Source organism: Catharus ustulatus, chromosome 15 (assembly GCF_009819885.2).
Source record: "Catharus ustulatus isolate bCatUst1 chromosome 15, bCatUst1.pri.v2, whole genome shotgun sequence".
Taxonomy (NCBI): Eukaryota; Metazoa; Chordata; class Aves; order Passeriformes; family Turdidae; genus Catharus; species Catharus ustulatus.
The window spans coordinates 8,277,240-8,292,285 of record NC_046235.1 but is presented as its reverse complement, the minus strand read 5'-3'; the positions used below and the strand labels follow the sequence as shown (position 1 = coordinate 8,292,285).

The 15,046-nt window shown below is 45.0% G+C and overlaps 1 protein-coding gene across 1 annotated transcript in view; it reads left to right on the top strand.

Annotated features, from left to right (window-relative positions):
- The first annotated feature begins 4,728 nt into the window (after positions 1 to 4,728).
- PDLIM4 (PDZ and LIM domain 4) overlaps positions 4,729 to 15,046 on the top strand; it is a 45,259-nt gene continuing 34,941 nt past the window's right edge. Inside the window, exon 1 of the mRNA XM_033073521.1 lies at positions 4,729 to 4,913. Coding sequence (XP_032929412.1) covers positions 4,821 to 4,913 — 93 coding nt within the window. The 5' untranslated portion in view covers positions 4,729 to 4,820. The remainder of the gene's footprint in view (positions 4,914 to 15,046) is intronic.

The window sequence follows — 15,046 nt, the reverse complement described above, 5'->3', positions numbered from 1 at the left end:
TTTTTTTTAAACTATTAAGTAAAGGAATAAACTGGAACCGTTGAGAATTTGTTGTATGTGAATCCTCTTGGGATAGGAAAGCATCAGAAAGGACTCATTCAGGCAATGGAAATGGGAATTAAGATTTTTAAAAATTCAAGGATTATTGATTAATGTAAGAAAGGAAAAGAGATTCTACTCTGAGAAACACTGACTACTGGGAAGGCAAATTACACAAATGCCATGAAACATTGCTTGGAGTTTTTTACTTCCACCAGGATTTTGAATTCATATGATCAACATCACTTTCAAGGACTTTTTCCAATCAAAAACATGAAGAGGAGCAACCAGCATTAAAAAATACAAATTACCATTCACAACAAATGATTTTTCAAATACAAACCATGAGCCCCTGTTATACAGTTTTAACAGGAGTGTGGCTGTTGGTAAGGCCAACACACAGGATAACAGCTGGTTTCATGCTTAAAGCTACTTTTAAATCATAAAACAGAATGGTTTGCGTTGGAAGGGATTTTAAAACTCTTTACAATCCCCTGCCATGGGCTAGGATACTTCCATCAGACCAGGTTGCTCCAAGACCTTTCCTATGGCCAGTGGTGTCTCAGGAGCTTGAGACAACCATCTGTGTATGTTGAGAGTCTCTGTGTCCCAGCCCGAGCACTGGAGAAAGAGTCTGGAGATGTCTTCTGTAGTTTCCAGAAGTTGTTTATTTTATCTAATCTGAAAGTTCTTTCCCTGACTAGCTGAGGTCTGCTCAGCAGGTCAGTCCCAGGCACACTGCCCGCCTTCAGGGCAGTATTATCTTTTTATACTATAAACTACGTAAACATGATTTACAATTATCTTCCAATACCTATCACTTACATTGTACAGTCTAGTTCTACTCTAAACCAATCTAAAAATGGCAACATCACCCAAAAGATGGAGCTAGGAAGAAGGAGAAAGAAGGACAGAACATGCCCAGGTTCCTCCATCTTGATCCTAGACCCCTATTCTAAAAAATCTTAGAATTCTACTTTTTCCCCTTTTGATAAACTGACTTATACTCTACTTATTTTTGGTGACTTGTAATTCTTCATGAAAATGTGGTCATTTTCCCCAGGGGCTAAAATCAAAGACACAGAGGTCTTGGGCTCTGTGCCAAGGCTTTTCAGTCCCCTGCCAGGGTCTCAAGCCATCCAGGATATCTGAAGGTATGTCCTGGGTTCCCACACTTTCCCACCTGACCTTGAATACTTCTAGGGATGGATAACTCATTACTAACTTCAGCCACTGAAATGGCTCTAAGGAGAAACAGCCAGAGCCCTGATGATAATTGTACAAGCAAGAAAATCTCCTGACCTGAAGAAGAACTATCAAGCCATAATGATGCTTTAAATCACTCTCATATGAGAGAAAAAAAAAGCATTGAAGGGTCATTATCAGGACTCTCAGATAAACACAGATATCTGCTAAATATTGGGAGGGTGGCAGATGGAAAACATGAATGTTCATTTGAAATGGGACACAAAGATTCACAGTTTACCCAGTCGGTCTGTGATATCAAAGGAAGGAAATTGAGAGCGTCACTGGTGGCAAAGTAGAGCCTAAATGGAATAGCCAAAAGAAGAAATGAAGAGGTGATAAGGCTTTAGGGTAGAAAAATACTGGAAACAAATATCAAGGAAAATATCAGGAAGGGGCAAGATAAAGTGAATGGAGTGATGAGATTGAATTCATGAGCGTGTTTGACCTCCTTTTGAAAAATGCGGTGTCTTTGGTAGAGCTCACTGTAGGGTTTCAGCACTTAGCTGAAGAATGGGCACACTGGCAATACTGTATTTCAGCTGGATGGTGAGGCTTGCTCTCACAGCAAGGTTCAGCTGCTGTTGGTCCTGTTAATTTCTCTGCCAGAAGTAGAACTCCAATTAGTTTTTGGAAATGACCTAAAATAGAATTGAAAAATTCTTACGGAGCAACCTGTTCTAGAAGAATGTGTCCCAGTAAGTGGGGGTTGGAATGAGTTGATGTTTGAGGTCTCACCCAACCGAAGTCATCTGTGATTCTATGATTCTATCAAAGACAAAACCAGAAATTTATCAGCCCACTTTAAGTGGTTGAAGTTAGAACTGACTGGGTCCTATGTAGACTGCAGGGTCATGTTTGCTTTGCTCAAAGAAAGCACCATGTGAAAAGGTGTGTGAGCGGCTGAGAGAACATGTACGTGTGAACCATGGACCTCTTTAGCAAATGTTCTCATTCCCTGCATCCTGGGAAAAAACATCTATGACAAAGGGGTGCAAAATTAGTTCCTGATACAGTTCTGAATCCTGAGAGGTGCTCTGCATGTGAACACTTTCCATCAGGAGCAATTCAAATGCTTACAGTTTTATTAATAGTGAAACTGCCTCTACTTCAGACAGTGTAGTGTATTCTGCAGTATAGTCTCATTTGGAATAAACACACCTCCAAATTTATACCAATTTGGCTAATTTTGTTCTACTTGAGTTAAGTTTTAGATGAGCCATAAATTCCATGAGGAGGGATCTGGGCTGAGCATTCAGAAAGCCTTGAAGAGAAAGAGTGTCAGAACCAGCAGTTTCCTGTCTGCTTTTGAAATGAATACTCTAATAGAGGGGATTTCTGTGTTTTCATCATCTATTGCCTCTGCCAGCAAATTATTTTGAACCCCTGAAGTTCTGCTGCACAGCAGAGCTGCCCTTCACAGCAGCGTGCTCTTCAGAACCCACCAGGGAATGGAGGAATGGAGCTCCAGTGAATGGCAGTGGGAAATATTAGACTCTATAGAACTGTGGGTTTTGTTTTTTTTCTCCTTTTCTCCTCTTTTTCTCCTTTTTTTTTTTTGTATCTCGGTTTATTGTTGCTACTTTCCAGGAAACTTAGTGCCTTTCATAGAAATAATAAAGGAAAGGAGATGCTGACGCTGACACGCATTTGTGCACATTTTTAACTCTCTCCTTCAGAGAATCCTCTTCATTGCTGAACAGCGAGAGCAGGAAACGTGGGACATCAACCAGTCCTCCAGCTCTCTGAGAGCAGAATTTTGCTGTTTGGCTGGGTGGATTTTCTAACACAAGCAAGGAAACTTCAGAGCAGCCTACTCCCAGGCTTCTGCAAGCTGGGTGATATCATGCAGGAATGAGGAGGTATGATTCATCACCCAGACAAAGTCAGCCTGTGTAGCCTCTGTTGGTGAAGGCAGGTACTTGTGAGGAACAAAGAGTAAGGAAAGCTCTTCTGGTATTGGCTGCAGCTGGACCTGCTCTGCAGACGCCTTTCCAGCAAAGCAAACCAAGTTTTCTATGTTTCAGGTTTGTGACAGAGCATGTAGACTGTACTCACGCTGCTATATCCCAAAGCTGCAGGACAGCTCAGGAGCCTATTTTGAAGTCACAGCTCTGACCCCTGTCCCAGATCAAAGCCAAGTAAATGGGCACAGCAATGAGCCAGTCACACAAACCTTCCCATGTCATAAGCAGACAGCCTTTGCAGCAAATGGCACATAAATCAAATTTGCAGAAACCAGGCAGCGCGAAGGTGCTCACCAAAATTGGACTTTTTAAACAATGAATCCTTTGTTAGGTCCTTTTTTTTCAACTGAGATATTCTGGTCCAGCCCTTTCCAGGAAGAAAGGGAAATTTTATATACATTTTGAGATTTTTTTCTTAGCTTCTGGAGGACATGTTGAGCAACTCTGCTGGCCACCCCACCTCCAACCCACCACTCTGTGCCTGCAAACCATCCCATTAAACACTCACTGGCAGCATGGACATCTCCATGGCCATCGTGCTCCAACAGTCACTGGTCCAGCTGCACCACCAGGAAACAGATCCTCTGCAGTTCTGGGTGTTGCTCCAGAGACCCCTGCAAGGACACTGAATGGGGTACAATGGCCATGAAGATGCTCTGAGGGCTGCACCACCTCTGCTGTGAGGACAGACTGAGACACCTGGGAACATTCAGCCTGGAGAAGAGAAGGCTCTGGGGACAACAAGAGCCTCTTCCAGTGCCTAAAGGGGCTCCAAGAGAGCTGTAGAGGGACTTGGAGCATGGACCTGGAGAGACAGAACAAGGGGGAATGACTTCAAACTGACAGAGGGTAGAGGTAGATTAGATATTAGGAAGAAATTCCTCTCTGTGAGGGTGGTGAGGCCCTGGCACAGGTTGCCCAGAGAAGCTGTGGCTGTCCCATCCCTGCAAGTGTTCAAGGCCAGGCTGGATGGGGCTTGGACACCCCACCACCTGGGACAGTGGAAGATGTCCCTGCCCACAGCAAGGGATTGCATTGAGATGACATTTCAGGTTCATCCCAAATGAAACCATTCTCTGATTCTGTGATTATTTTCTTGGAAGTTTATCTCTTGCCCAAGTGATGACCGTGAAAGATTCACAAAATGTTTTAAACCAAATCTGATTATTTTCTTGAACTTTTTTTTTCTGCATTCAGGAGACTTACTGTAATGAATAAAACATAACCAACGTTTATTGACCTATTGCATCATTTTCCTTCCACTGCAGGGGATGAAACTGCAGTGAGGGGGACTTTGAACACACCAAACATACGCTTTACTAATAGTAAAGAACTGTAACTTTATCACTGCGACTAGTCGCTCCGAACCTCACTTATGAAAGGATACAGGAGAAAATCCGTGCTGAAGCTTCCCCCACGCAGCGGGGACGAGTCCATCCCTCCTTTCCGACACGCCCTGGGGCGGGCCGGGCCGGGAGGCGGGATCGCTCCGCTTTGGAGTTGTTCAGGAGTTGCGGCCGGTGATCGGGAGTTGCCTAGTCCGTGGGCAGGGAGAGTCCCGCTGCCGCTATGTCCCATTCGGTGGTCCTGCGTGGCCCTTCGCCGTGGGGTTTTCGTTTGGTGGGCGGTAAAGATTTCAGCGCCCCGCTGACCATCTCCCGGGTGAGCTCGGAGGGGGAGGGGAGCGGCGCGGGCCCGCCTCAGGTGATGGGCGCTGGGCGGGTGGTACCCGGGCCGGGCCGGGCCGGGCCGGGCTCTGCCCGCGCTCCGAGGGGCGGCGGCGCTTGGGCTCTTTGGAGCGACACATTATTCTGTGTGCACTGAATACACTCGAATAAGTCCTCCACTCTGAGCTTTGCATTGTTTCAGCTGCTTTCCCCAGTGTTACAGCATTCGCCATGCTTTATTTTTTTGGATGTTAATTCATAAGGATCTGCTTTCAAAGTTTTCAGTGTTCACAGGGTTTGGATTCTTGCCCTGGACTGAGTTCACAGGCTGTTGGGGTTTTTAAAGAAGGCATGAGTTAAGTCAGCAAGAAGTTTTTCCATGTAGGCTGCAGTGTTCTGGGGTCTCTGCGGGCTGGTAATAATTACTGTGTAAGTGTACTCACACTTGTGTTTGACCTCACAAATATGCATTCTGGAAAATTCTTTGCTAAGATGCCGTAGATAGCTTGAAATAGGCTTTGTACGTAGATATATGTGAAAACAAACCAAGCCCCGTGCAGGAAGGGTGCGGCGAGGTGGTGTGGTGGGCTGTGATGGATGAGGAGCCGTGTGTGAGCTGGGCACTGGTGTTTCCATCGCCGCCCCGGGAAAGGGCTGGGTGCCCCGAGCTGCTCTGCCTTCCCCACATGTCGGGCTGTGTAGGATTGCCGAGCTCTCCTGGGCTGCTGAATTTCTGGAACAAACACCGAGTGCATTTGAAAGGAGCCGGAACCTAAAAATACTGTTGTAATGCACACAAGCTCTGTGCCGTGACATTAAAGAGAAAACACGTATTCTTAGTTTCAAACAAGTAACTGTGGAAGAGAGCATGTTTTAAGAAGATTTAGTTTGTCTTTGACTTCAAACATGTCTATTCCATGGCTTTGTTTCTGTCTTTACTTTGGACTGTCCCTTTCCAAGCGTTGCAGTGTGGAGAGGGAAGCCAGGGTGGGGCAGGTGTGCACATACACCTGGGGGCTGTGCTGTAAGAGATGGCACTTTGCTTTTGGGGTTCAGCCTGAACCTCCTGGATGTGGAGAATTCGAGTTTTTCCCTGGCAACATGGGATATATATCTGCTTCCTGGCAACTGTAGAAATGTTCTTGTTGTGGAAACGAACATCTGAACTTAGTAGAGGTAGCCAGTTTTCCTGTTACTTTGAAGAAAATAGAAACTGAATTAATATAAAACAAGAAAAACCTAAGTCTTTTTCTGATTCAGCAAACTTGGGAGGTAGGAGGAGGATGATTCTCCTCAGGCCAGTCTTGCTGTGGATCACTAGGAGTCATAACTCAAGAAGCAGATGTAAAGTGTTATTCCATTTGGCAGCCTTTTAAATAGGATCCTTTTAAAATTCTGTTCCCACTGAAGAGTGGGCTGATGCTCTGATGTGCTGTACTAGGATGTAAATATAGTTGTAGGGTGCTCTGCTAGGGTTCTAGTCTCTAAACACAAGAAAAGATCCCACTTGCTTTGCAAATAGTACCTAAAAATGTTAAAGCTGGGGAAGAATTATCTTCTGCTACAGCTTCTGGCTGTGGGGATGCAGGAAGAGGCTGCTGGAGGGCTCTCTGCAGAGCCTGAGCTTTGCTCTGTGGTAGGTCTGTGCAACCCGGCTACTGTGCAGAGGACTGATCATGGTTGCTATATTCCCTTTTATTCTGTAATTGTCCAGGAAATCTGTTCTTTCTGGTTTGAAATGTGGGCAGGGGAGCTGGGGGCTTCATGTCTCCAAGAATGAGAAGCCTCAATCCACTTTGCCTGGCCTGGCTCACGGCAGGAGGGAGACTCCTGCTAATTGTGGAGGCTTTTGGTTGACTTTTGCTTCCTTCTAACTGCATTCCTTCTTTAATTTCAATTGTATTTGTTTTATACTAAAATGCCATTAAATCACAAACATCTTTGGAAAATGAGAAATTCTGCCAGGTGACAAGACCACACTCTCAGAATCCCATATCCAGCTGTGGGCCCAAGATGCCTAGATGTTCTGGGTGTGCTAGGCTGCCTGAGGGATGTGGGATTGCTGCATCCCACTACCTGGCCCGAAGGAGGCTGAGGATCAGTGTGTCACAAGGTGTTTGGGCTGCACAGTTCTGCAAGCATCCTGCCTGGACTGGTTATGTTGGGAAAGCAGGTTGAGTTTGGGATTTGAGGCATCCAAGGCCACTCATGTTCAGTTCTGGGTGCTGGAGGCTGGAAATAATGAGAGGAGCTGCCAGGGTGAGCTGAAGAAGAGGCACAGTGGTGCAGGGCAGAAAGGTGTTGGGCAGGGAGCAAAGCTGAAGGTGGTCCACAAGAGTGTCTTGTGATAATATTGTCAAGAGATAAATGATAATATATGGATTTGATAGCATGGAACATGGCAATGACCCTGTCCTGCTTTGGGATGGAACTTGCCTTGCTCACAAGCGTTTACTTTGGCACAGCCTCTGTGAGGTGGCGGTGTTTGTGCAGGTGCTGCTGCTATTCAGTTTATCTCTTGCAGCTGTCTCAAACAGGCCTATTACATTAAGCAATGGTCTTTTTTTCTTGAAAACAAATCACTTTCCTCTGTGATTTGATCAGTCTTAAGTGACAAGGGTTAAAGATCTGATTGCTCTGCTGAGCAGCTGATGCTAAGCTCTGCCCTAGAGAGGCCAGGGCTCCAGGTGGGATGTTGAGCTTCTTAATATTAAAGATAAATGCAAACCCAGAAGGGCAAGCTTAGCACATCTCTTTCATGCAGTCACATGAAAAGTTAGGTGTGCTATATCCCCTGTTTCTTCTTGTATATTCAGGAGGACCCATATTAGCAGGGCTGGAGTCTGCTGGGCTGGTTTTGGGGCACACAGCTGTGGAGGGTGGTACTGGTGTATTGTCAGCACAGTGCTGGGGAGGAATTTGTAGCCCCAGGCTGTGTTCTGGGGGAGAAACGCAGTTTGTTTTATACCCACTATTACAGTGATCTAACACTAGGTGTAGGACCACATCATTAATGGTTTCTCCTTCTAGGGATATTCATAGGGGTAGGAAATGATCCAGAAGATCTGCTTTGAGTTGGCCTTAATGACTTGATAGAAACTGGTTTTTGAGACTTAATTCAATTTCTGGTAGCTGACAGCTGCTTTTCCTTGGTTGAGCAGGCTAATACTGGGTGCTGTGTTTTCCCTCTGTGGGAAAGGGGTTCCCTGTGGCTCTTACTCCAGTGACAACATTCCTTTTGACCAGCAGCCATGGCTCAGGAACAGGAATGGAATAACTCGGCTGTTTTCAGTGTTGTGCTTGTAACCACATCAGTGAGTGCTGTGGTTCTGTGTGGGATCACAGCTGATCTACCCCTTGCCTGGGATTAAAAGATAATCAGTCATTAGCAAAACTGGAGGAGCCGAATGCATTTAATCATTTGAACTTGCTTGCCGTGCTCCTGGAGCAGCCGATGTTGTCATCTGCCCAGTTCTGCCAGTGTTAATCCATGCACTTGTTCTTGAAATCATAGATACATTCCATAGCTAAACAGATAATTGACAAATTGACCAATTCCAGTTTTTTTAATGAGATTTTAATGCAATTTTTCCTTTTTCTGCTGGCTTCAACATTATTTCACCTGCTGGTCTCTAGCAGAGCAGCAACAATGCAATTTTCAGCATTGGCTTGGAACTGTAACACAAGAAAGATGAGAAATAATTTGTCTGCAATCCATTATCCAGGTATTGTTTGAGTTAAGGTTGACTTTTAAACTTAAGCAGCGTTTGCATTTGAGCAGAGACGTGTCCTGTTAAAGGTTAGGATACTCGAGAAAGAATTCTGCTGAGGAAGGAGTTCCAGTAAAAGTAATTTTGTTGACTGTCAGGGCAACTGGCAAATGCCCAAGTCTATGCTGTGATCCGTGAATGCAGAGAGAACCCGCTCAGTGGTATAATATCTGGGGAGGCCTGTGAGGTTTGTTCTTGTGTGGGTGGGAATGGCTGAGCAGAAGGGGTTCCCCAGAGCTAGGGCTGGGAGTAACAGGTTTGGTTACCCCAGGAATTCCACATATGTCAGTTTAGAAGTCAAGGATCAGAGACAGCAGCAAAAGGAACAGGAATTTTTTCTCCATTTGACATGAGTTAGGATGACTTTGATTTCCCAAAGGTTTTTTTTGTTTTGTTTCATGTAATCTTATGTATTTGATAGTTAGTTAGATGGATATGATGCACTTTCTGTTCAGAGCTCCCAAGTGGACTGAAGAAGCCACTCTGTGTTGTTGAATCCCACCTGATTTCTGCTGACTTTTGGTGGATTTGCTGCCTGTGTAGAGCTGAGTAATGAAAGCTGTCCCTCAGTTGGTTGCATAGTAATGTTGTTATAGAATTTCAAGGGGGATGATTTTTTCAAGTGGAGGGAATACTTTTGTTAGTCAGATTTTGTTGTTCTCATCATTCTTGTAAAACTCAGAGGCAAGAGGTCTGGGTGGTTAAGTGTGAAGCTGTGCTGGTACAGAACAGTTAATCTGAGCTACAAATAAAAACTAGCAGAGATATGTCACAAATATATTTGCTGCTGAAGTGTTTCTGTCGCTGAGGCTTTGTTTAATAACTGAAAGAGAAGAATAAATGCTTGTGCTGGTTCAGGAGACCGTAATGGTGGAATGTGCTAGAATGAAAACTTAATACTAATTACCGTAATTAAGTACACTGATAATCCCGAGTGGGAAAGCAGGTGGAAAGAATGATTCATGTCGATTATGTAGGCAAGGTCTGACCTTGGGGCAAGTTAACAAATTAAACCTAGCACACCCATGAAAACACACCAGGCCTCTACCATGCTGGACAAAGCAGTATAGGTTCAGTGTCCCTGGGTATTTGGAATTAGAAATTTGTAGGTTTGAGGGTTTTTCTTCCTTCCCCCTTCTTCTTGTTTTAAATGGTAGTGATGTCAGTTTTCCTTGAAGATTGAAAGATTGCCTGTTGGGACAGGTATTCAAAATTATTTTCTAGAAGTGTGCACTTAAATCCCACTTGATAAAGTGGGTTAAAGGGAATAGTTAGATAACAGATTTACTAGAACAGCCCTGTTGGTGTAAGAAGCATACAGGGGGAAATATGTGCAATTATTTTTTTTTTCCCTAAACTTCTTTTGTTATGGAACACAATTGATGGTTATAATCCTGGTCCTTCTGCAATTGGATAAGTCCTTGAATTTTAATACAAATGTGCCATTATGAATTGTGTGGAATTACTGCTGACCAATGTTTAATTTCATTTTTGGTAGTATGGGGATGAAATACATGTTACAGGAAATCCTAGAAGGAACAGTATAGTATTTCTAATTGAATTTGTTGTAGGATTTCTGAGCTCTTAAAGTGCCTTGACTTGCGGTTCTCAGATACCCAAACACTTAGTAAAAACATTTTTGTTTTCTAAATCATCTGTAACCACAGGTGCTAAAGTGAAAGAAAACACTAGCTCTCTCAAGATCTAGAAGTGTTGATAGAAAAGGTTAAAACAAACAAGTTCACAGAAAAATACTTTGCTTGATTTGTTATCAGTGCCAGATGTGTGCTAGAGCAAATCCCGTATCTCACTGAGCTTGTTCATGTAGTGAGCTTGTACACAGCCCGTAACATCCCACTTGCCCAGGCCCTGGTAGATAAGGTTGTGTTTGCCCAATTCTAAAGCTGGCTTGAGCAAAGCTCAAGCAGAGCCACGTCTAGGACTGCAGGGGATGCAGGCAGTAGGCATGGGAACTTTGCCCTGTTTTAAATGCTCTCCCAGCTCTGGCACCCTTCTGTGGTCAAGCTCCAGGACAGAAGGTAGAACACGGTGTTTTGAGAGAAAACTTCTCTTGGCGCAAATAATCTTGCTTACTGAATTAGATGGCACAGCTCCAACACTAACCAACTTAGGTTAAGCACAAGGCAGTTGTCTCAATGCCCTTTATTTTAATGGCCTGCCATTGTCTGATGCCAGCACTCAGTAAATCCTAGCAATGCTCCAGGGGCCAGATAAGAGAGCTACTGCTGGCTTTGGGATTATTCCAATCTGTTTCATAGCATCGGAGTATCCAATTGTCTGGGGAAGGGAGCTGGTGGAGGCTAACTGCCTTAGAGGAGGGTGGAGAGATGGATGGTAATCCTGGAAAAAGCAGTGGGAATATGATTGGAAAAAATAATTTTTTAAAATTGGTTGTATTTATTGAGATAGAGTTCCCTGGTGAGTGATTTGGCAAAAGGCATAGTGTGGAGGTGATGTTTACAGTGCTGTCACTGAACCTTCTGTGGTGACTGAAGAGTCAGAGGACAATGAAAGGAGGGCTGTTCACTGGAAGCTCTTCCTTTAAATTTGTCTTTTTCTTATTAGAACAATAGAGGGAGTTGGGATAGGCACCCATATTGGATCTCTGGTATTTTTCAAAGTACAGTGCTATGTGGAGGACATAGAAAGATGTCACAAATGAGACATATCCTGAGGGGATTAGGAACAATAATATTCTTATTAGAAAAAGGGGAAAAAAGTAAGTTCTGGCTTCCTAGGGGAACACCCTTCACAGGCATGCTGTGTGGGGAGGGGCTGCTCTCTGGGATCTTCAGAGCCTGAAGCTTCTCACCTGGGGCACATGCTCTGCAGACACCCCCTTGTGCTCTGCTTTACAATATCATTTCTGGGCAAGTGGTTTGTTTCTTTTAGTGTTTTCTGTTTATAAGCATTCTCAAGCATCTTCACTTTTTCAGAGAGAGAGGTGAGGAAGCAGCTGCTTCTTTTTGTAGAGGGGATAAACTCAGAGTGTTATTTTTTCTTTATTTAATTTTAGGAGAGCAGTAAATCTGGCAGGCATGCATGCTGCATTCTCAGAGCAGCAGCCGTGCCATGTGTGCATGGCTGCCTTGGGCAGAAAACACACCAGGGCTTCTGTCAGCATAAAAGAAACTGTGAAAACACAAGTTCCAGTCACCTCCCCAGAACATGGACTGGTTCTGTGCATATTTCATGCTAGGTTCCTTCTTGCTGAAAATGTAGCAATGCTTAGATGATGGGTAACACTGTGTGCTCTGCTTAACCATCTCATGAAGAGCCCACCACCAGCTCACTCCAGCCCTGCCATGGTCGCCAGTGACGGGTCCATTGCACGGGACGCATTCCTCCTCTGAGTTGCTTTGATTCACTTGCAGAAAACTTGGGGAAATGGCCTTAAGCTGAAATAAGAAAGATTTAGATTTGATACGAGGAAGAAGTTGTTTCTGTGAAGGTGGTGAGGCATTGGTACAGAGAAGCTGTGGCTGCTCCATCCCTTGAAGTGTTCAAGACCAGGTGGGATGAGTCCTGGAGCACCCTAGTCTAGTGGAAGGTGTCTGTGGCCATGGCAGGGTGTTGGAGCAAGATTATCTTCAGGGTCCCTTCCAGCCCAAACCATTCTGTGGTTCTGTGAAACTATCAGCTCTTCTGGATTGCATCTCAGGCTGTGCCTCAGAACCTGCTGAGCACCAGGAATGGCATAAAGGAAGAAGCTGGATGGTGCTCCTGGAACAGGAAGATGCAGAGAGATGGCACTCTCCCCTTTCTGCAGGACTGGCTTGTCTGTGCTGGGCAGCTTCACCCCAAGTCTTCATTAGTTGGCTTTGGATTTATGTTGTTGGGGAAATACTTTTGCATGCAGGGGAGCAGTAACCAGGAGTGTGAGTTAGCTGATGTCTGGGGGTTTGCCTCAGTGCTGCTTCAGTGTTTTCATAAAGTTATGTCTTTGGAAGCTCAGAGCTTCCACAGGAGGTGAGATACTCGTCTGACTGAAAAATAACAACCTTTAGGGAATTGTAACAAAATATTCATTTCTTTAAGCCTGCTCAAGAGCCTTGGCTCTTGGTGCTGTACACTTGGCTGCTCTGAAGGTATATTGAGGTTGCTCTCACCCCATGGCACAAGCAGAGGTCTTTAGGAGCTACATGGCCTCACTCACCCAACTGCTGATGTCATGAGGGCTTAGACCACCCCATCCACCCACAGAATTCTCCACCTGAAACACCAATGCTTGCGTGGGGCCCTGCTGCCCTGGGGGTTAGCAGGGTGTGAGGGACTGGGCTGACTCCTTGCTGGTGTGTGATTGCCCTGCCTGAGCTGTTCACTGGAGAAAAGGACACAAGCAGCCCAAATCCTGGCAGGCACCTAGCCCAGGCAAGAAGAGGTGTGGAACATGCAGGGTGCGGCATGAGGGACATGCTATGTGGGACACAGCCCACGTTAGGCCCTGGTGCATGAGCTGGGTCTTGGCTTGACTCTGCCTGTAGTGAATAGATAGCTCACACCACCCTGAGTTACATATCCATTGGTCTGGGCTTGGTCTGTGCTCATTCAGCATTGATTTTTGAAATGGTATGTTCTTGGCACAGATGGAGAACTTCAAAACCAAATAAAACCTTACCACTGCTTTTCTTAATCCTCTCCTGTTCTCAGACATCAACTCCTTTGGAGGCCCCTTTCAAGAACAAGGCTGCAGTGACTTGCTGTAGGTTTTCTTTGCAGTGTTTTTAACTTCATAATGTTTGATAACTCTCAGATTTGTGTGTGCTTCCCTGATGTCACACACACTGTGGTTTTGGCTTAGGGCTCTCTGGAGAGAGGCACAAGTGAGTCCCTTTGATACAAGCTCTATTCAAAAACCTCTGTGTGCTACCAGGCTATAATGTCCTACAATCACAGAATGCTTGGGCAGGAAAAGATTTTTAAGACCGTAGAGTCCAACTGTTAACCCAGCACTGCCAAGGTCACCACTAAACCATGTCCAAAGCAGGCAGAGCCCCTGCACTAGGATTCAGGCATAGCCCTGACCCATAGACTTGTCAGGCTTTCTGTGGAGTGTTTGGTGTCAATAGCTTTGCACAGCTGTGGGTTAGGAGAACATAGTCTACAGTATTTTAAATATTATTCACTAAAATACAGACTTTGGGCCTGACAGACATTATAATGATGATTCCCAAGCTGTTGAGACGCCAGTGCTGTATCTCAAATGAATTCCTGGAGTGCAGCTTCATTTCAAGCCCTCGGTCATCTCCACAGCTAGCATAAAATGCTAATATGAAAATACTGCTGAAATAATTTGAAATAAAGCAGAAACTAAAAATAGGAAACAGCTAAGAGTCCCATTTGCGAACAGTTTGTTTTTCAAGGAAGCTACAACATGGGGATCAGTACAGGGGGAAAAAATCCATTAGACATCTAGACGGTACTGAATAGACAAGGGAAAAATACAGCTGTCCTGGGTCAAGCTGAATGTCTGTTAGTCTAAAAGCCTGCTGGCAGCCAGGACTGTGGGATGAACCCTGAGGGAAGCAGATAGCAGCAGGCAAGAGCATGGAGGTGCTTCCTTGGAGTTCCTGGTTGAGCTTTAGGTTGACTTTCTGGTGAATCTGGCAGCTTCTGTGGCTGTAGAAAGACCCTAACGCCGTGTGAATGGATGCAGAGGTCCAAAAAACCCTAACAATGCCAGAGGAAAAATATTCCTGTCCTGGCTTGAAATGTCCTATGTCAGAGCTAATACGTGTGGAGCTGAAAGACATCTCCTGTTTGCTCTGAGCTGAGTCATAGGGCAGCCTGTGAGCAGTTGGTCTGGGTGGGTTTGTTAGAGCCAAACAGCCCAGCTGAAACTATTGAAGAGCAAATGGCAAATGCTTATGTACTCTGACAATGCAACAAAAGCTGTAACTTGGGCTGCCAGTTCTACTTAACTGTCAGTAGTGGTTTGGAGCTTCTCAAACACCCTCAGGTTCGTGTTTCAGTGGTGCCAGGAGCTGTGGTCATGCAGAGAGCAGTGCAGTACGCTGGGGGCTGTCTGCTTCTCACCAGGGATAGCTCTAGTGCTGTCCACAGGGGCTGTTGTTGTAAGGCTGTATCCTCCTTGAATTCCCTACAAAAACAGTGCAAATTTTCCCTGAAAGTGTTGAAGGCCAGGTTGGATGGGGCTTGGAACCACCTAGGTGGAAGGTACTTCTGTGTTAGAACAAGATTATCTTTAAGGTCCCTTCCAAACAAGCCACTGTAGGATTATATGAAATCAAGATGAAAGCTGGGATGTGTGCATGCCCCCTTTCTAAAAAAAACCCACCTGTTTAATGATGACCTGTGGTCGGGGGACTTCTGGGCA